The 21,990-nt window shown below is 39.5% G+C and overlaps 1 protein-coding gene across 1 annotated transcript in view; it reads right to left on the reverse strand.

The window, feature by feature from the left end:
- The window catches only part of DDX10 (DEAD-box helicase 10), a 152,242-nt gene extending 132,561 nt beyond the window's left edge, over positions 1-19,681 (reverse strand). Inside the window, exons 1-9 of the mRNA XM_064717978.1 lie at positions 19,475-19,681; positions 15,118-15,178; positions 14,757-14,887; positions 13,017-13,175; positions 12,449-12,569; positions 11,136-11,325; positions 8,979-9,105; positions 7,542-7,704; positions 6,203-6,287 (exon numbers count right to left, since the gene is read on the reverse strand). Coding sequence (XP_064574048.1) covers positions 6,203-6,287; positions 7,542-7,704; positions 8,979-9,105; positions 11,136-11,325; positions 12,449-12,569; positions 13,017-13,175; positions 14,757-14,887; positions 15,118-15,178; positions 19,475-19,660 — 1,223 coding nt within the window. The 5' untranslated portion in view covers positions 19,661-19,681. The remainder of the gene's footprint in view (positions 1-6,202; positions 6,288-7,541; positions 7,705-8,978; positions 9,106-11,135; positions 11,326-12,448; positions 12,570-13,016; positions 13,176-14,756; positions 14,888-15,117; positions 15,179-19,474) is intronic.
- Between the last annotated feature and the right edge of the window lie 2,309 nt (positions 19,682-21,990).

Genomic DNA, 21,990 nt, shown 5'->3' on the forward strand with positions numbered 1-21,990 from the left:
GGCAATCATTTATTCACTACACACCATTCATACCCGTCTCAGAACAGAAATAATCTGGACAACTTGATTTTGCAAAAATAATGCTCTTTAAATGTTTGCATATCATTTTCGTTTCAATAAAGAATCAAGAACAAGACTATTTCAACATGCAGAAAAACTGGTGAGCAAAATACAAAAAGCAGCGCAGCAAAGATTTGCCTCTGCAAAGCCTGAAAGAAACAGCAGTGAATTATTAGCTAATAATCTAATAATCATGCTTAATATGAGATAGATTAGGAAAAAAGTTATAGTGAGTCAAGTTATACTATTTCTACTACGTAATTTATATTTATTTTTGAAACTGTTTTCAATTTTTTTTAAAACAACTACAGAAGTGAAGGAAAAAGCATTCAATTGAAGCAGGCATTTGTCTGTGTTGCACTTTTTGTATAATGCAACAGTGTAAGACATCTATAAAAACATATCCAAAAAATATCAGAATGGATAGTTTTATTCTGAGCAGATCTGTTTCAATCTGATACAAATAAGAAATAAGTATGTTCACCCAACCACTATCCTTTAACAAAGAGAAACTAAAATCCAAATCTACCCCCAAGGGCTTCTACAGAAACACAGTAATTCATATTTTGTTTTAAAACTCAACCATTAAATCTGACTACAGAAGCTACTATATCTAAACAAATATTTCTTAAACGAAGTAACAGTTTTAGGTCTCCAAAACCAGGCTCAATTCAGGCAAAACTTTATTTCCAATCATAATACCTTTTGGGCCTTGTGACATAAGGAGGACTGGTGAAATCTAAGCTTCAAATCAAGAAAACAGTATTTTTCCAGGCAGGAATAGGAACAAGCCATTTATTGTAACTTCTACACTGCCAGGTTTTTTTCATAATACAGATTTGCTGGTTTTTTAAATGACAAATGAGCACAGAAAATAAATGCGTACTGGAATTTCTATCTCATCTACATGATCAATGGCCTCTTCCTGTAATATGCATTTCTGCCTAAAACAACAAATCTTAAATAAGAGATCTGTGCACACTGCAATCTGAAACTGGGCTGTACTATCTACAGCAAGTCCTACCAAAGCAGCCCAGTAAAAGTTACAGGAGACCAGAAAGTGTCTTGACTATTCACAGCTGACCCAGTGCAGCAGATAGCCAGTGCTCACTGCTAAGTCCTCGATTCAACAACAAATGTGAACTGGCTGCCTTTTTTCGTTTTGCTTTAGATCACTTCTATTCTCCATTGAATACACTGTAGTTCAGTATCCCTGAAAAATTATCAGTAAATTCTGCTATGAAGTCAGAGATTAATTGATTCAGTTTATATGTTCTTTTCCACTGACCATTTAATATACTTTTTCTGTCTGAAAAGTAGCCCACTTATACCTGCTGGCAATTTCAGAGAACCATCTGGGTTCTACTCTCACCACAGAACCACAGCCCCCTCCATTCAGTCATACTGGGTGAGTGACTCTGCTTGCCAGTCTTGGTCACAAGAAATAATGGTCAAGAATCATCACTGGTTCTTGTGGCTCACCAATCTTATCAAGTTAGTCTTAGAATAAACAGATTTCAAAAGGCCTTGGGAGCTTGTTGACTGCTCCAGCCTACACTGGAAGCAATCCATTACCCACAGCAGCTGTGTCCACTCTGCTGAGTTGAAATACATGTGCTTATTTATTTTGTTATTCCAGCAAACAGCACCACTTTCTGTCAGCAGGTAATAACCTTGGCCACTTAATCGTTCAGGGCACAGGAACATTCCTACCATTCCATTAGGAAGCGAATTCTAGCAGATAACACAGTGCCAGTCAGTACAACTGCAGCATCAGAGGCCACTGTCAAGAATGTAGCTAGGATACAGTGTTTAATTTTAGAGAAGTTAATAAAGTGAATTCCAAGTTAAATGTGGTGTCAACAATATCTTGTGACCTCCACTGGCAGCTATTTTTACTTGAGTTAGGATGACGACTTGACTGCAATGTGAGAGGGTCTTAATACAGTATTTATTTTTACACAACATTCAAAGTGCTTCAGTGGGTCTTAAAAATAGAAAAATAATCAAAACAAGGAGTTGTCATCTTGGCTGTCCATATTACTCAGGACCCAAGACACATATCCCTGAAATTTTTCCCAATTAAAAAGAGAAATAAAAATCAAGCTTCCACCATTGAAAAAGATACTATTAAGCCACTTGCATTTTTAAATGCTTTATTGTCACATTACTCTTAAGGTTTATTAGTCTCACTCTCACACATATAATGTGTGAAATTAATTACTTAAGGAGAGCCCCAATGAGCATTAATGAGCTTCAAAGCTTATAACTGCATGACAGAGTAAGATCATTCTATCACCTACCTCTTCCACCTGTCCTTAATTTGACAGGTGTGTGTCTTCTCCAGTACTCACAAAGCATCAAAATACACATTCTTCTTAAGAGGCTTTAGTCATACCTCTTTCAGTCTAATCATCATACCAGCCACCACAAAAATGGCAGGTAACAGAGTATTCTGCTTTGGGAAGATGGAGTTTAATTACTCCATTTGTTTTCAGAAATATAATTTACTAGAAGAAAAGAAGCATGCCTGTATGCACACTGTTTGTTGACAACAACAGAATTACAATTACTTTCCTAAATCAGTATAAGCACCTAAGAAAGCTAACCAACTAGGCTGGATTAAATACCATCAGAAGTCTGAACCAGTGAGACCTAAATCATATATAGCTCTAGACATATCACAGATAAAAACTGCGAAACAAAAATACTTATTCTGTTTAACATTCCAGTGCCAATGCCTTTAAAAAGACTCATGACATGAAAATCACTTAATTCAAGCAGCAGTAGTTGCTTCTGAAGAAAAAAAAAATAAATTTAAACATTAAGTGGAGGGATGAATGCAATGCCAGGAAAGAAAGAAATTAATTACTGAGACTTGCCAGGATATAGGTACATCCAAACTTGAAGGCAGTTATGCATGAACAAAAAGACAAAATAAACTTTTTGCTGTCTTGTCTCACCAATGCAATCATGACTGGAAGATAAATATCCCTAGAGACTTTTTTCATGCCATACAACTTAGACATTATGTTTGGAAAAACAGTTGGGGGAAAAAATGAGCATTAGGGTGCTTCAAAAATTATTATTATCTTCTGCTGTCCCCTAGTGGTACCATAACTTCTTTCACAAAATTCATCAAAGAATACTTTCAACTGTAGGCTTCAAAGGTTACAGAATAGAAGGCATCAATAGAAATTAAAAGCCAGAAGAAATTAGTTTTGCAGGCAATTGGCTACAAGCAGCTTGTATTTAGAGTTTTTGAAATTAAATCCCAGAGGAAACATTGTAATCTAGCGTTTTAAACCACTGACTTTTCAAAGAAACCGTGCAGCAAAAATAACACCAAAAGTATTTATGGGACTTCCCATGACATTGTCAGTATTTTAGAAAGTCTGTCAGTAAACTATTTAAGACTTTGAAAGTAACTGGAAGAAACAGGTTCTAGTCACTCTAATTGTAGCATACCTTTCAAGTTTAGTAAAAAAAAAAAAAAACCACTCAATATGTCAATTCTACTATAAAGCAAAAGCATTACTGGATTAGACCCAGATTTTCTTGATCTTACTTAACCATAAATCAAAAATGCAGGAGTTGCAACTTATGTTCTTCAGTGGGGTAAAATGCAAATGAAATGTTTCTTAGGGAACACACTGGCCTTATCCACTTAAAAATAAACTGCTACCTCTTGTCTTAGATCAAGCTTTGCCAAATTGTAAGATGTATGTGGGAACACATCCATGATTGTTAGTCAAAGGTTTTCCAGCCCCTTCCCCAACATATTTTCTCTCCTTTCATATTTACTTTCATATCACAAAATAATTTGACTTCAAAAGTAAACACTATTTGGCATCCCAGTTTTAATTACAGTTTAACACAGCCCCTTAATTAGATGAGATATTTAATTTAGCTTTCATTCTATGCAATTATATTCTCATAACCCATGAAAATTTGTAATTATCTCTAACCCCATTAAGGAGGACTACTTTTGCAGTTCAGTTCATTTTTATCAAGTTTCTAGAAGAAACACAAGCTTCTCATATGAACTGTAGCTATTGAAAACAAATGAAGCTTCCTACTCAACACTCAGATTTCAATGAGAAGTACATTCTCAATTACCCACATCAAAAACTGCATTAGCATATTTACTTATTGCACAGCATTTACTTAAAATTATTAGACATGTCTCTTGTTTTATTTTCAAAGATTTATTTCATGCTATACAGTTTCCTAAACAAATTTCCTTCAAGGACTGTTTTACCTTAAGGATGGAGACAGCCTGTGTGTTTCTTCAAAATGAATGCCCAGTATAGGCAGAACCTGCTGATCCTTGTTTGAGATTAGGAAACAGAAAATACCCACGAAGCTTTTCCTACAGAAAAGCTTTTTTTTTTTTTACTGCCAGTCAACACCCTCCAGCTCACACAACTTACCAGGTGTACTCCCAATTTCTCAGTAAGGTCTCCCTACTGAAAGATTGGCATAGAAGGAAATGTAATCTACAGCCCAGTAAGGCATCCAGCACAGCCCACAGTCCCTGAGACAGACACCCTGCCCCAGTTTTCTGTCTACATCTGTCCCTGGAGCAATCACAGAAGGCTGCACTTAAGAGGCCACTGAAGACAGACCCTTAAGCTTGCCAGGCTAAAGTCCTCTCAGAGGACATTTGAATAAAAGCATTATAACAAAGAGGAGTTGTTTGGCTTTGCACCTCTTTAGAGCTTCTTCCCCATGCTAAACTTGGTTAAAATTGCTCTTCTCAGCTCCTAATGAGAATAGGGAAAAGGCCTGAGGATTCCACCTCCAGGAAGGTGCTTTAACTGAGTGACATGGTTCACAAAGAGCTCAACCAGTATCCTAAACCCAGCCAATTAAACAGTTCCAGATACATTGTTTTCCTTCCATGATGACAGCATGCCATAAAGACAAAATTACAAGCCTTCTGTGGAAGCCACACAGGAAAAAAAAAGAGAGAAAAAAGAAAATTTAACACAACTCTAACCAAGCCTATATGCTTTTTCCTCAATTGGTAGGCATAAGATTACATCTAAATTTTAAATTAGCAAAATAGCTACATGTTTTATCTAACTATATACAACACTCACTGACTTTGTTCATTGACAGTTTTTTTTCAAAGTAATTTAAAAATTTATCATTCCCTTCTACCATAGAAGATCAGAAAATAGAGAGCAGAGGGACAGCATGGAGCAGAAATGTTACCAATTACAATGAAAACATGGCTAAAACATCTACATTTTGAAAGTGTGAGAAGTGCATTGGCATGGTACAGTCACCAAAATTTACCAGCCTTCTGATCTAGGAATCAGATCTCAAATTCTTATAGTGTTGAAATCCTACTCTAAGCAACTGCTCTGTCATTAGGTTTGACAACTGCCTATATTGCAAGCTCTACTACAAACAAATTAAATTAGAGACAAGATATAATGCTAGGCCTTGCATTTCATCCTTCAGATAATTGCATGAGGTTTTTGATCTCCTGAATTATATACAGTAACAGCTTCTGTTTCACTTAAAAATCTACTTTAGAGATGAAAGACCTGATTTACAACAGTGTATCTGGGTAACTCCCATCATAAAAGCTTAGCCAGAAATATTTTAACTAAAGTGATGCTTAAGTATATAATTCCACAAAAGACTTAGAAAATTAAAAATTTAACCTGCAATTAACATTTGATTCCTTCCTCCCAAGTTAAAATAGGGAAGAAATAGTTACATTCTTTTGAAGAGTCTTCACAAAGAAATTGGATCCACAGTGTAAAACACTATTTATCTGTAAATGTCAGTAGCAAAACAAGCTTTTCCACTCACACACACACTCAACTCATCCTTTGAGGTAATCCTGCCAAGGGAAAAAGGTTTTCTATTTCCTCCAATAATTGTTCCTAATCAGATGGAACAATCAGAGATATTTTTGTCTGCTGTAACAAGTCTCTGAAGCTCATTAAGAAATTATTAAGTTAAATCATTACTCCTAACTAATCAAAAGGGTCTCTTAGCGATAACAGCCTTTTTCTTTCTAATTTATATCTTAATTTTGTTCAAGTGAGTCTTTAGCCAGTGATCTGTCCCTACAGAGATCTTGTTTTAAACATTAAAATACTCATGAAAAGTGAAAACAAACCTGGCTGTTCTTCCCACTCTGTGGATATACGTGTTTGCATCTTCTGGACAATCAAACTGAATGACCCAATTCACTGCTGGAAAATCTGTGTAAAGAAAAAAATACAACAAGTAATTTCACCGGACTCAAATCCTCCTATGCAAGAGCATTAATTCCTGTAAGAACCACCACCTGGACCCATTTAAGACATTAGGTACAACCTCTGAAATGTTGTGTGCATTAGCATACATAAACAATCATTCTCTTCATCAAAGAAAGTTAAATTAATTGTGTGTTCATTTCCCAAATTATGACAGTGCAATGAATGGAACATAATTTCACACTTGACAAGAACAGACATGTTTTGTATCACACAGATGATAAAACACCCTACGGTTAACAATTATATAACAATATCTGACCCACTTTTAATCCTCACTGTTAATATGCTACACCACTGGGGTCTGAAGTTAGCTGTGGTGAGACTGCATCACTTCAGCTGTCACAGAAATACAACAGCCCCTCTTAAAAATGAGAGGAGGTGACCAAGCCTCACAAAAGTCAGCCTTGACTGTGAATGGTATTAATAATAAGCATTTTCCAACTACTGCACTTCACTCAGCAGCATGCTCTGCACTGAAACCAAATCTGCAGCTATACAGTATTCCAGAATTATATCCACACTAAACCAAACTAACCATACCCAAATTAGATAGTCATTGGTGAGATTTCAGCAGTAAGGAAGGTATGAGTACCGGTTTCATTCCTGACTTCAGTTTTTAGAGCACCTTCTTTCTTTTTGTAACACAGTGACTAAACCTCACATTTTGGACAACAGAGTTTGCTATCTCAAAGAATGACTGGACTCCTGAAAAGTCTTGTGTTATACTTAAATGCCTCCAAGAACTAAAAGAAAAAAAATTATTTTACCCTCATTTATTTTTCTGTCTCCTTATCAATACAGTCCTACAATGCCACTCATCTATCAGACATTAAAATTTCAGGTTTCCATTTCCACATATCAGTAGGTTAGCAATTTTTCATATACTTTGAAATAACCCACAGGATACAAGCATATCAGAAATACTTAAAACTGCTGGAATCTTGCTTTACAAGTAAAAAGATACATCATTGATACACCACTGTTTACCTACCACATGTTTCTCTGGGATAAAAAGAAAATACAAGAACAGACAAAGTGGGCCGCTTCAGTAAAGAAAAGGCAGAACTCTAAGAAGCATCTCTACTTTGAGCTCCTAAGCAAACTACTGCTTCATTTTTCAAAAACTGGGTCAGTCTTCAGAGTATAATGTCTGACAAAGCTTCAACAGGTTTAGCTGCTGCTCCTGTGGGTACCTACCCAGGCCACGAGCTGCGATATCTGTAGCGAAAAGCACTGCTGCCTTTTTCCGAACAAAGCAAGTGTAGACTTCCATTCTCTTCATCTGCTGCTGCTTGCCATGGAGTGCCAGGACAGGAAGACCAGGCTGAAGCTTACAGAACACTCTGAACAGATACTGAACCTACCCAACAAATCAAGGGAAAAAGAATTACCATGCACTGTTAAACAAGTTAAGATCATATACAGTGTATATAGCAACTGAAACTGTACATCAAATTAAATAAACTTTTCTCCACATCAGAGAAAAAAGATGTTGAGATCTTGTTACACAACCAGGTACTAAAAGATGAAAGCAATTGTGGCAAAAGACTGCCAGGCCTTTTGATGGCATTTCCTAAAGGAAACCAGAGTAGGTAACAGCAAGAACAACCTGGGACACGAGTACTTAGGCTGTGTGCAAAGGACCAAAGTCCATGAGAAGCACTTCTTTTAGACAGTACTAGAGGGGTGCTGTGTTTTATACTTGCAACTTAAATCAGTCTACAGTCTGTTTACTATTTCAAGTTTCAACATGTTCTCTTATAAAATCAGCCTGTTTACTCTTACCTACAGTACCCTTGATGCAGCACTGTTTTACAGCAGGCAGCTACCTAGCATCTTTTTAAGAAAGTAGTTAGATAAATTGTGTATTTTGCTGAACAGCTGCAGCTCCAGAAATTTCTGTACAACTAAGCCAACCACTTCAGTGCCAACAGTCAACTGCAGAACAACAAAAATATCACCACCTCTTGCAGAGGGGAAAGAACTGCAATGAATATTTACCTAGGCCGTTGTAAAATGGTCTATTATTGTAAAATACTAGCCTTGTATTACATTAGTAAGCAATACCTGCACTGTAAAATACTTGGTACATGCAGTAGTTACAGGTACAAATACCTGTGCCAAACAAACACATGCAAATAACTTCAACAGAATGGTCCCAGGATACTTATACAAGCAGGTATTTGAAGGATTACTTGCTATGTAAGAAAAACCTTTGCCAGTACTATTTCACAATCACACCTTCTCAAACAGGCCCATTTAAAAGCTTATAAGGAAAGCAAGCACAATTACTGAAATACTGTGTAATCTAACTATGAAACATGTCAAAAGACAGAACTGAAATAGCTGGGCCTTACTGACATTAACTTTTAGCGTTCATTTTGAATAGCAGACCACAAAAATGGCTGAGAACACTCAGGTCTCCAGAACCTTCCTGCACTGAGCCTGGGTCACTGAATTGCCTTGAAGCCAGGTCCTGAATGACACACAGCAGTAGGTGATGTTTTGTTCCTCCAATTTCCTGTAGCAAATTAGCCCACAGTCTCACCTCTCTGATGCATTGATACCTATATGAATATCTTCATTTATCAGTTTTTAAATTCTGGGGCAGAAGGAGGGAGAGAAAAAACATACCTCTTTACAGCTTGCAAAAAACACAATGCTCTTCTTTTTCAAATGAGTTCTCAGGAAAGAGTATAACATGTTTACTTTTTGCTGAAGCTCACAGACAACATAGTTCTGATCCAAAGTTGCTGGGGTACTAAAGAAGGAGAAAAAAAAAATATCAAAAAAGTTCATTTAGATAAATCATAGAAATGTCTCACCTTTCATTTAAGCCAAGAGTGTCTTATACATACTCAGAAAAACGAGAAAAGGAATCAGGCTAGAAAGCTCTCCCACTTTGAGAAACAAGTCTTATCAGCTTCATTTGAAAGCTACATCAATTCCCTTATTAAAAGCCAGTGGGGAAGGAAATATGACTTTTGACATTACTTCTAAATTCATTTACTTCCAGCAAGGCAAACTTTCCACGTCTCAGCAGCGACATTCAAATTGCCTTGACTTAAAATGCAGTTTTGTCTATTAGTCCTATTAAAGCATCATTTGTGCTTAAGGCAATGTCAAAGCAGAGTCTAATCACGCACAAAAAGAGAGCATTGATGTACTTTTACTGATTACACTGAGATGCAAAGTGACTTTCTAAAGCTCTGAATTGTCATCTGAACTCACATTTCTGTTCTTAAAAGCAGAAATAAAAAAAAAAAAAAACCAAGAAAAATTATTTGGGATATTTGCCCTTGAAACACATCTAAATGCTCATCTCCCTTGACTTCACCCTAAACAGACTGTGGGTATTCAAAATTACCTTTCTAAGGTGGTCACTTGGGAGGATGAAATTAGAAGAGACTCCTCCAGTTTTTATTCTGCTATTTAATTTGAATTACGCCATAGCACTTTTTGCTTTCTACGTCTTTCAGAGGAAATTGCTTTTATAAGGCAATAACCTAAAGCAGTGAACTCAAACAAATTAATACTTACTTTTCTTTTAATTTGGTTTGTTATCTAATTGCATTCTCCTAAATATTTAAAAAAATTAAATGTACTTTAAAATAGACTTCACTGAACATGAGAGATCTGTGAAATAGATGGTCGCCAAAATGAAGACTGCATACAAGGCTTGTACATTCTCTTCTGATAAGAAGGTATTAGCCATACTTGTTTTTCTGGCAATCATGTTTATTTAAGATGCCTTTGATAGTATTACTGATTTTAAAAAGGTATTTGAAGTACAATACAAAGATAATCAAATCAAATAGTAAAAACTTCTTCAAGATTCAATTGCATGGCTCTGCCATGCATTTTCCTGATGATTTCTTGTTTGCTCCCAGGAAAACCATTTTTATCTCTGTGCTTCACCTTTCTCCTGCATCTCCTGCAGATATGGAAATACGTGCATATTTCAGAGAAGAGCAGAAAAAGAATCATCCATGCTCATAAGTAATTTGACACTCGATCGAGCCCACAGAAATGCAAAATAACATTCTTCATTTGGATTTCAAAAGAAAATTATGTGCCAAAAAGCAACATTCATTTAGTGATACATTACACTTTTTGAGCATGGCACACCATATACTTCCCTTCCAGCAAGGACCTCCCATCCAACTCCTAACTGTAAGGCAGGACAAATCTATTTTGTGCACACAGGGCCAGAGCCCTGAACATGCATAGAAAACACAGCACATCAGGAAGCCACAGGAGTTACCGCACGTCAACTAACAGCAAATGCTTTCTTTTGGGCACCTAATACTGAACACACAAGCAAGACTGCCATTCTGCACTTTCCCAAGAGGAAAGCACATCCTTGGAAAGCCAGATTTACAAGTGGCACACAGACAAACTATCTGTGGTGGTTTTGCACAGTAAGCACCCACGTGCGGGAGGCAGGGATGCTGAACAGCAGAAAAGGAGTTACTCAGAGCTGAGTGCTGCTAGACCCAGCACACTGGCTATAATCCACTCTGCAGTTTCCTCCTGAGGAAAAGAATTTCCAGTCTGAGAAGCTGCCTGAGGAGTCAAGACAAGCACAGGTTCAGACTCCCTGCAGTGATTCAGTCAGAACTAGTCCCCCGTGGATATTTCTTGCTTTCAGGAAGGCACACAGCAGGATCAGACACCGATCCAGTGATGGACGCACAATGCTACCTCTGATTCAGGGAACTGTCACAGCAGCAGTTAAATAGGATCACTATCTAACCCCACACCAGGATGAAAAAAAAAATCCCAACATACCTGAATTTGGCTTTCTCATGAACCCAAACATATTCTGGATCTTTCAGACTCAGCCGTGCAAGATCCTTCACAGATTTTGTTTGTGTTGCAGAAAAAAGCAAGGTCTGGCGTTTCTTAGGTAGATTTTCTATGATTGCATTCATTGTATCAGCAAACCCCATGTCTAGAATTCTGTCAGCTTCATCAAGAACTGGATTGAAAGATAAATTTGACAAAAAACTGGATTCAGATTTATTTATTTTTAAAAATCTACATTAAATCCATGTAGCACAAAATTCTATCTGTACTTAAAATGCAGAGATTAAATTAACTACTGTACATGACAGCAATTTCTTTAGATATCCCTGTACTTCATAAAATACGTTTTTAAAAACACCTGCAACAGAAATCATAGCATTTCCCATAATCTAAGCACTACAGCCCTCAGTTTCACATGCAGAAGGAAAAAGATCAGCATCTCAAGTGAAGAGTTTGGCAATTTGCAAAAAGACCCCCTGTCCTTTTACTGAAATAAAAACACAGAATGTAAAACAATGTTGTAGTATTTGTGACAGAGCAAAACACTCTCCTGTACCTAAGCTGAATTTACCATTGAAATATAGGGTATAAACCAAGCAGCACAGAGACAAAGCCTTAAAAGAGCCTACATTTAATGCAATTCTTGTCTGTCATGAATTGTACTAAGTGTAGCAAGCATAATTTCACATTTTATCAGCTTCATTAGCTTCTTAATTGCTTTTAAGTTCCTCAAACTAGGCTAAGATTATGCAGTTCTTAGAAGCAGGCAAACCTTTTCATTACACTGAAGATTTTTGTTCAGGCTGGAAAGATGAAAACAAATAATGGTAACAATGCAAACAAAAGAATAAAAGGAGCAGAAATCTGTCTTAAAACACAAAGAAAATGTTTTCTAGAACTGGTCCAAAATACACACACTGCAATGGATATCCTACATAGCTAGTCAATTATCATGACAGGAAAGACACAAGAGCCACAGCCAGAAAGGTAAGTTTAGCATTAGTAAAGACAAATTAAAAGATTATATGGGGCACTACATTGGGGTTTGGGTTCCTTACTAAATCCCCTGCTTCTATTTATCCTAGGGATGGCATGCTCATCAACTGCTTCAGATAAAGTACACACAAGAAAGGGATTTTGCTGTTTTCTAATTTAATCTGAACACGTGCAAGTTTAAATGTCATTTCATCTACATAACATGACAAGAATAAACTTTTTATGCAAAGAAGTGCTGCACACAATTATGAGCTGTTACAATATATTCCTGAGTACTTTCAAGTACTTAAAAAACTTACTCAACATTTGCAGATCAGATGCATAGAAATATGATGTTTCATCCATGTGTTGTAAAAGCCGTCCTGGAGTGCAAATCAGCATATTTATGTGGTGGATTCTTTCAGACTCCTCTTTCAGATCCTGAAATAGAGTTAATCCATCTTAGCTCTAGTTGCTCAGACTAGAAGTCCAGTACCAAAGACAGGCCAGTTTAACCTATTAACAGCTCTTGGAGTAGTCAAGGAGCAGCTTTCCTCTTCCCAAAGATATGCCACCCTCTCTTCAGCATGTTCACATCTTTGGCCTGAGGAAAAGGTATTTCAGAGTAATCTAAATTAAGAGGATAGTCCTGGAAGACTTGGCAGGAAGGTCCATCCAGCCATGGACACTGCAAAGACTTTAAATATGCCTCAAAAAGCTTCAGAAAAGACACAGCATACACACAAGAAAATAGTGGGTCACTGATGGGTTCCCATTAACCACTCTCCTCCTTGACTTTCCAAGTCCAGGGTTTCCTTCCTTAACTAGCACTTAATACAGCACTCAACTATGCTTCCACACAGCAAACTCCAAGAGAGGGACACATACTTTTCCTCCAATGATAAGGCCAGCTGAGAACTCATGATTCTTCCCCACTTTGCGCAGAACCTTGAAGGTTTGATAGGCCAGCTCCCGGGTAGGTGAGATGATCAGCACCCCCAGGCCATCAGCTGAAGTCCACTGCTGCCGATAGAGGAGCTCCAAAGCCTGAAAGAAGTGACCATGTTATCACCACAAAAATCTCACAAGGAAAATGTGCAATAAGTTGGTATCAAAGTGTAATTTAAAAAAATAGACAAAGCCACGTTAATTAAAATAATGATACGAAGAAACATCAGTGCACACTTTACATGGTTGATGATATATAAATTCTAACTAATGGTAATTACACTTGCTGTTAAGCAAAATTCTCCAGTACCAACCTAAGACAGACAGCAATGAGTGGAAAATCATAAACACTTCACTGCACAATTAATCCTACTCTGCTAAATTATGCCATTTATATGATAATAGGAATCAGTACAGAAAAACATGAGAAATTTCTCTACTCATAAGGTTTTGTGGGAACCAGGGGTACAGTGAGCACCTGGAAGAACACTAATTATTGAAGCTTTAATTCTGGCTTATAGACTTGAAGCAGTCTATCCACACATTACATACAGAACGTTCCAACTAAAGTTGGAGGATTATTCCCCCTCTTATGAATTGATGCTGCAGAAACACTCTATCAGTCAGCTAATCCTAACACAAGGACTTTAAGGTATGAATATCTGAAGCCTTCTGAAATACAGAGAGCTGGTAAGCATACTTGCACAATGAATTTTTTTCCACTCCTCACCTCTTCAGCTCCTCTCTTAGCCCTCGTCTCTAAAACTGTTTTAAAATAAGGTTTGTAAAACTAAGTACATCTACTCTTATACTAAATAGTAATCTCACTTGTTTCTTAAATTCACAAGACTGGTGAAACCATTTACATTTTTTTTATTCTCTACTAATAAGATTTTTTTTTTAAAGCAGCATAAGTCTTCTTTACTAGAGAGGGTATTCAAAGCACCTACTACTGTTCTCACAGTAATAGGCTCCAAAGAAATTTAAGCTTACAAAAATGCAAGTAACGTTCAACAGAGTAACTCCATTGAAAAAAAATTCTCCCCTTTGGGGTTTGTACCTGCTTATATGTGCACTTTAAGCACACGTCTCAACTGAAGAAATGAAATGCAGATCATGATGCTTTGAGTAAAACTGTCAGACATGAACATCCAATACAGGGATTTTCATCCCACTTTTCTGCTTGCCTCAAGAAGTGATTTCCAAGGAGTTGACAGGAAGTCCACAATCACTAAGGTTAACTTTGTTATGTAAGATCCAAATTGTAACATTTTAAATGAGTGAAAACCAGTCATTAAAAAATCTAAGGAACTGAAAATCCACCATTCTGTTTCAAACAGCTAGTTTTCAAATGCCAGAAAAATTGGACAACTAGAGTTGCACTAGGAAAACATCCTTGAGAGAAAAATAAAGCACCTTCTAAATCGCACAGGGTCTACTAATGTAAGGATCAAAATGAAACCTTTAAATCGCAGAATATTCCTGGCACAAAAAATACACTTCTTTCAGAAGCTCAAGCAGCTTTATTCAATTCCTAAGTATTTTGGCTTTCCTGAAACAGATCAGTTGGATTTTAATTTTTCTCCTTTTCTCTCAGGATCTATCAATGTAAACTGACTGACATCAGTATTTCAGAGATAACGTGGTTTGAGTAGAAACAGAAGGATGTAAATCACTTACTGGAACAATAAAAGCCAACGTTTTGCCCGATCCAGTCTTTGCAGCTCCAAGTACATCCTTCCCTTGTAAAGCCAAACCTATGGTCTGCCTCTGAATCTCTGTTACCACACGATACTGAGATTCCTGCAGTCCTGGTGTTTGCAGGGTGGGAAGAGAGAGGGTGGGAGGGGAAGAGGAACAAAAAAAATGAAGAAAGAAAAATAGCTATTCAATTTTGTCTGGTCCACAACTGCATTGCTCTGCTTAGAAAATGCTGTGCATGGCAATACTTACCTAAAACTTAGTTTAAAGAAAAGAAATGTTCAGATGCAGATAAACTATGTCTTTTACTTATTTTTCTAAAGAAAAGTTCTATACTCACCTTTTAGGGTTTTCTTTGACAATGGAAAATCTGAAAATCTTTGGATTTCACTTGGATTTATCTGAAACAAAATAATTTTAATCAATGCTTACAATTCAACCATAAGAAAGGAACTGAATAGCATTCTACAAGTTAGTGTTAACATTAATATATTGTTCAGTATGACCTGATTCAAGTTAGCTAGTCAGGCAATCTATACTAGTTTGACCTAATCTAAACCACAGATTTACCATAAACTATTCAGTAAGTAATTATATACTTGAATAATGCAGGCTAATAGCATAATTTAAAGCTCAGACATCATGAAATCATTGAGAAATTTAGACTGAAGACTCAGGAGGTGCCTGGTCTACACCTTACTAGAGCCCAGATGTCCTTTTCAGATCCCAGCAGGGATTTGCTTGAGATTATATCTCATCCTCACTGCAGCATGTATTTGGGTACTCAGAGCTGCAGCAATATCACATCTACCTGACTGACAAGAGTTCACTTATGTGCTGAAGCTCACCAGATTCACCAGCCTCTAGCACTCTGTGTACTTAATTTTTTAGACCTGTCCTACAGGGTTAAAAAAAATACTAAAAAAGTAGTTGGTTGTCCTGGCACCTACTAACTAATTCTCTGTATGCACCCATATGTGAGAGCTGCTACTTACACACACACACACACAGAGCCCCCACTAAAAAGTGTTTGAGTCCATGAGTTTGCTCAATGATTTACAAAGATGAGGTGACAAGTAGAGCTGTTGGAAAAAATGCAGTATTTTCAAGGCTGTTCTAGCAGATGTGAACAGCTCTCACTGGCAAATTTCACAACTAATAGTAGCAGGACAAAAAAAAACCACAAAACTCAAGAAAAAATAGAGACAACTGAATTAATAAAGCCTGAAAAAGAAGCCAGACTACACAGCTTTGAATGCATGCTGACTAAAATCCATGAACTGAGATTTCTAAATGTCAAACTTGGAGCTTACAACACATGCATTTCTAATAGGTATTGTTTATCTCTAACAAAGTGCTGAAGAGAAGTCTCCCAAGTCAGGGACCAAGCAAAATAGTCTTCAGACCCTCCTGACATCTTGTGTTAGCAATTCCAGAAAAGGTTTCAGATAAAGAGCTACTGAGCTGTCAGATCAGCCTTGTATCTCCTTGAAGTACCAAGCCTTTTACAGGCTCTGCCTGTTACAGAAAACTGAGAGGTTGTAGCTGTTTAAAGCATCTAAATCACAACAGCACACAATAGCCTAGGTCTCTCCAGTAAAATCAAGACAAGTAACTTAACACATGAATTTAATCTCTATAAATAAAAGGTAAAAACAGGTAAAAAGTTATAATGCTCTTAATAAAACCCGGTTTTGACACATTTCAAGGCAGAGCACTAGCAAGATAGATTTCAAGCTTTCACTGTGTCCTAACAGAGCAACTAAACTTTTGCCAAACATCATTTTGGAGGAGGGAAAAAATCCTACCAGAATCACCATAAAAAAGGTCTTTTTTTGACTTTCATAAATTGGAATTCTTGACAAGTACTTCCAAATTCAGTTGGTAATTCCCAATCTTACTATTTTGCATACGAAATATTTACAACTCAGTGATGTATACAGCTTCTGGTTCATTTCAGTCAAGAGACTCTGCATAGAAGAACAGTAGGCCTACAGGAGGGAAAAGCATTTTACTAACATGAAAAAAGAATTCATGCAATCGATTATGTGCAGCTAAAGGGATAGATTTTAACAGGTTTGTGATACATTAAATAGGCTATTGCAGCAATCTGAAATTGCTCTAAATAATTAAAGTATTTCAGTAGTCAATTTCTTTTTAACTTTAGATGACTCAGTAAGAACAGATGTATTAATCAAAAAAGAAGACAAATATTGTTTCACTCTTCTACCCTCAACTTCTGCAAATCAATTTAAAAATCATTACAAGCATAAGCCTAGCATCCTTCAAGGATGTTCAAGGAAAAAAAAGTGAGAACAGTATTAAAAGAGCAAGGGATGTTGGGAAAGGCCACATCACAAAGCTTCTTGTATTATTTCTCTGCCCTGCATATTTCCAGGAGCTGAATAATGTTATGCTGTAGTACCCTTGAACTCTGAAGGTACTGATATATGTTCAAGTCATGCCCAAATGGAAGGCATAAGGACTGAGTCTAAGGTAGATCTTCTGATAATCCTATTCCACATCTACATACACCAGTGGAAAACACCACCAACTTCTACGTTTTTAGTTTGTTTCCTTGTCCAAAGTTACTACCTCTGCTCATCTGCTGGGAAGCTGTAACCATGAGCTCTCTCCAATCACCTCCATATGAGAGCAGCCAGCTCATTTCAAATATTTCAAATATTCAGCTATTCTAATCTAACTTGACTAATTTGACACCACGCAGACTACAAAGGATTTTTCACAAAAAGCTAGGCTGTTAATGCTTTTCACAAGCACAACTGTGTGGAAAAGACCAGGTCCATCAATGGCCTGACAAGCAACAAAGTCACTGAATCAACAGAAAGCAACTCATCTATGAATATATAACACAGAAAATGGTCCCATGATATGGACACACTGAAACTAAATTTCACATTTTCCATCTATGCTGCCACACGCTTGCCATCACATGTCAACAAATGGAAAAAAAAATCCAGTAACAAAGTATAGTGGCTGAGTCTTCATTATTAATTTTGTCTTGTTTATCCACTGCAGTCATTCTCACACATGAAATCATGGACAGGAGGTCAAGCTGGATCATCTTGCATCCACCAACCATTCTACCACTATTCCACGCACATATAAATCTAACCCACACACAGCCTGTGCACCAGAGACCCCAGCCACTGTTCTTCACAGAGGAGCTCACCCAAAAGCATCCTGCTTCCCTTGTCCCTAAGGGATTTGCATCATGCAGAACTCTCTGCAGACCGCTGATGATCCAAGCACATGGCACTTCTTCACAACTCTCATGCCTACTTTAACCAGATCCAGGGTAATGTGGAAGGAACACTGGAGACCCAGTGGAAAACCTTATCAGGGACCAGAAAAGACTATCTGAAGGACTGAAGACAGAAAGTTAGAAGTTCACAGGCAAGAGAATTCTGGAGCAAAAGAACAGCAAAGCCCCAGCAGAGGCGAGACCAAGAGACCCCAGAACTATCCTAACACAAGCACACATTTACTCTTTCTTAATTCTGATGAAAACAGGCTTGAACATTACCAGCCTCTTTTCTTCAACACCCCAAAAACACACACAAACACAACCTTCCAATATCCAAACCCAACCTATGCTGCCCCAAGCTGCACAATGAAGCAGAACTATCACCCATGCCCAGAAACAGATGCACATGCAGCAGTCACTTTAGTGACACAGAAACATCCATAGGCATTCACATAGCCAAGGCTAGGAGTAGAGGAACATGCCATTTGTTTTCAAATAGCAAAGCAAATGATCCAGTGAAGCTCAAGAATACTAACTTGCTGAATTTTAACTAATAGAGTTAACATGACCTCTTTATGGTAACAGATGTGTTTCTTCTGTATCTCTTGTCATTACTTTCCGCTCAATCAAGTCACAACCACCAAAAAGTCATTACCGCCCGCTGTGCCGAGTGCAGCATAACCAAGCACAACTGCCCTGCAAACTCAGCAAAAGCTGGCAGGAGGCAGAGCAGCGCCACAGGCAGCACACATCTAACCCGTTATTCACAATTACAGCGCTTTTCTCCTATCAGTGTGATCGCTGACTATCCAAAGCTGACTATCTCCCGCAGGAATTCAAGGGGCTCTGAGAAACAAAACCAACACCACTCACTTCAGGTCTCGCATTCAAACACCTATTTCCTGGCTTGAGGCCAAACATCACATTCATTCATACTGATGGTTTGCCTGCCGTGCTTCTTCTATGGAGACAAACGTGTGCTATCTCCAACACGGAGATACCCACGTTGCCTGGTGAGAAGGGCCAAGCGCCCCTGGTTACAACCTGCTCCAGCCTCCTCCTCCTCCCCGCTGCCCTTTTAACAACAAACTCCGCCGCTCGAGGGTCCCACTGCCCCGGCTCCACAGCCCGTCCAGTCAGCTCCACCAAAGCCCCTGAACTGCGGCTGCCGGTCCCTGCTCCTCTGCCTGGGGATAAGAACAGAGCTCCATCCCGACCTCGTGACAGTGAGAGCCCGCTGCCCACCGCAGAGCAGGGCCACCCAGCACACCTCCTACCTACGGGCACCTCCAACTGCCCTGCGACCATGGACCTACAGACACCATCCCTCCTCCTCCTCCCGGTTCTGTCCACACACACGCCACATGAGGAAGGAGCCGCTGTTTCACAGACCGCCCCGCACAGCCCCTGGCTCCCGGCCCGGCCGTACCTCGGGGTAGCGCTGCACCAGGCGGCCGATGTTCTCCCGCTCCACCTGCCACTCGGGCCGCTTCCTCTCCTTGCGCTGCAGCCGCAGCCTCTTCGTCCGCCGGGTGTATTTCTTCTTCCAGCGCTCGAAGCTGCGCACGGGGTCCATGGCGGCCGCCGCGGCCCCGCCGCTGCCAGACCGGCCCATGCTGCCCCTCCGCCCGCGTGGGTCGCGCACGCCGGGCCGGGCGCAGCCGGAGCGCGTCACTCCCGGGGCGGTGCCGCCGGCAGGCACCGCCCTGGCCCGGCCTCCGCCAGGGTGGGAAGCGTGGAACCCAAAGAAGGAGTTCGTGCCAGAGCAAGGAAATTACTGCAAGTTACTGATAGAGATTGTGAAACGGAAAGGGGGGAAAAAAAAAAAGCCTTAAGCCTTAATAGAAAAGGGGTATGTGCTTAGTGCTGGCATAAAGTTTGTCCGCAGCAGTGTGGGGGAATCACGAAATCATAGAATGGATTTGCTTGGAAAACACCTTAAAGAGTATCCAGTTGCAGCCTCTCTGCCGTGGGCAGGGGCACAGTTCGCTACACCAGGTTGTTCAAAGCCCCATCCACCCTGGCCTCGGACACTTGCAGGGACTGGGCATCCACAGCTTCTCTGGGCAGCCGGTTCTCGTGCCTCACCGTGCTGACAGTGAAAAATTTCTTCCAAATGTCTAATTTAAATCTGCCCTCTTTTACTATGAATGCATTCACCCTTATTTTATCACTACCTGCTCTTGTGAAAAGTCCCTCTCCAGCTTTCTTGTAGGCCCCCACCAGGTACTGGAAGGCTACAGCGAGGTCACCCAAAGCTTCCTCTTTTCCAGACTGAACAATCCAAATTCTCTCAGCCTTTCTTCACAGGAGAGGCTCTCCCTCCCACTGATCATCCCAGTGTCCCTCCTCTGTACCAACTCCAGCAGGTCCCAGTCCTCCCCGTGCTGGGCCCCTGTGCTGGTGCAGCCCTGCAGGTGGGCTCTGAGCAGAGCAGAGGGGCAGAATCCCCTCCCTGGCCCTGCTGCCCACCACTGGATGCAGCCCAGGCCACGTTTGGCTCTCTGGGCTGTGGGAGCACACTGACAGCTCATGGCCAGCCTCTCATCCTCCAGCACCCCCAAGTCCTTCTCAGCAGGGCTGCTCTCCTTCTGTTTCATCAGGAGTTGTCCAGACCTATATGGAGCACCTTACACTTGGTGCATTTAAACCTCATGAAAGTCCCACAGGCCCAGTTCTCAAGCTTGTCCAGCTCCCTCTGGATGGCATCCCATCCCTGAAGTGTGTCAGCCACATCACCCAGCTTGGTGTCATAAGCCCCTTTTTACATACTGGAAAGCTATTATAAGGTCTCCCTGAAGCCTTCTCTTTCCAGCCTAAACAGCTCTCTCAGCCTGTCTTCATAGGAGAGGTGCACTGTCACTCTGGTCATCTTTCATGGCCTCCTCTGGACTTATTCCAACAGCTCCATGTCTTTCTTGTCCTGAGGACCCCAGAGCTGGAATGAGTACTCTGGAGCTGGAATCAGGAGGAAGAATTCTGTGCCAAGGCTATTAATAATTTATTTGCTCATTCGGTACAGGGAAAAACTGAGAAATTTGGAAAAATCAAAACAGTTGAAAGGCATAGAGTGGAGCTCATGTTTAAAGTGCTGGGTTTAAGCTCTGACATCGCTTTGACCCTTCATAATACAGCTGTAGTCAGTCTTAATGGCCTTGGCTCAGAGCCTTGAACTATGCAAAGGCGTTGGCAGAAAGTCACAGGGAAAACCACAAACAGTGGTTTGTTGTCCTACACGGCATGGTGTAAGGCTGGTGTCTGTAAGAGGCACATATCTCTCAACAAACTGGATTTAAGCAACCTGCAGATTTATATTACACTATCTTTACGTTGACCAATTTTTAACCCCTCCCAACGGGAAGGTCTGCATAGCTCTGCAGTTGTTCAGCGGTCAGAAACAATTTGCTGAGTGAGCTTTAGCCCTTCATCAGCACACGGAATTCAAAACAAAAACAGGCTGTGGAATTATTGTGCCACATCAGGAAGAGAAAATTACAAACATATTTATGCAATGGCATAAGACGGAAGTAAACACCTTGATGAGGGGAACAGTGAAAGACTCCCAAAATAATTGCTGTCTCTGATGAGGGTTTGGAATTCCAGAAAGCCAAGGGAAAAGGGAGTGTCTCTTAATTAGCTCCACTTTTGCCATACATATGTTGACTGTATCACTGAAAGATATTTTCCCTCTTCCCTGAGATCAGGGAAACCTATGATCATAGAAATGTTTGGTTTCCCTTTAAAATCCATGAAGTTACTAATTTCAGGAGGGAATGGAAAAATCTCGCTTAAATATGCCCCAAGGAGATCTCTTCACCCAGGTACAGCTTTGAATGCAATGTTTTTTTCTAGGGGTTTATTGCTGTGCAGATGAATAAGTATTCATAAATAAAACTGAAAGTTTTATTCTTGAAACAAAAATAGTTTTGTCCGAAACTACCTGAT

This window comes from Zonotrichia leucophrys, chromosome 1, assembly GCF_028769735.1.
Source record: "Zonotrichia leucophrys gambelii isolate GWCS_2022_RI chromosome 1, RI_Zleu_2.0, whole genome shotgun sequence".
Taxonomy (NCBI): Eukaryota; Metazoa; Chordata; class Aves; order Passeriformes; family Passerellidae; genus Zonotrichia; species Zonotrichia leucophrys.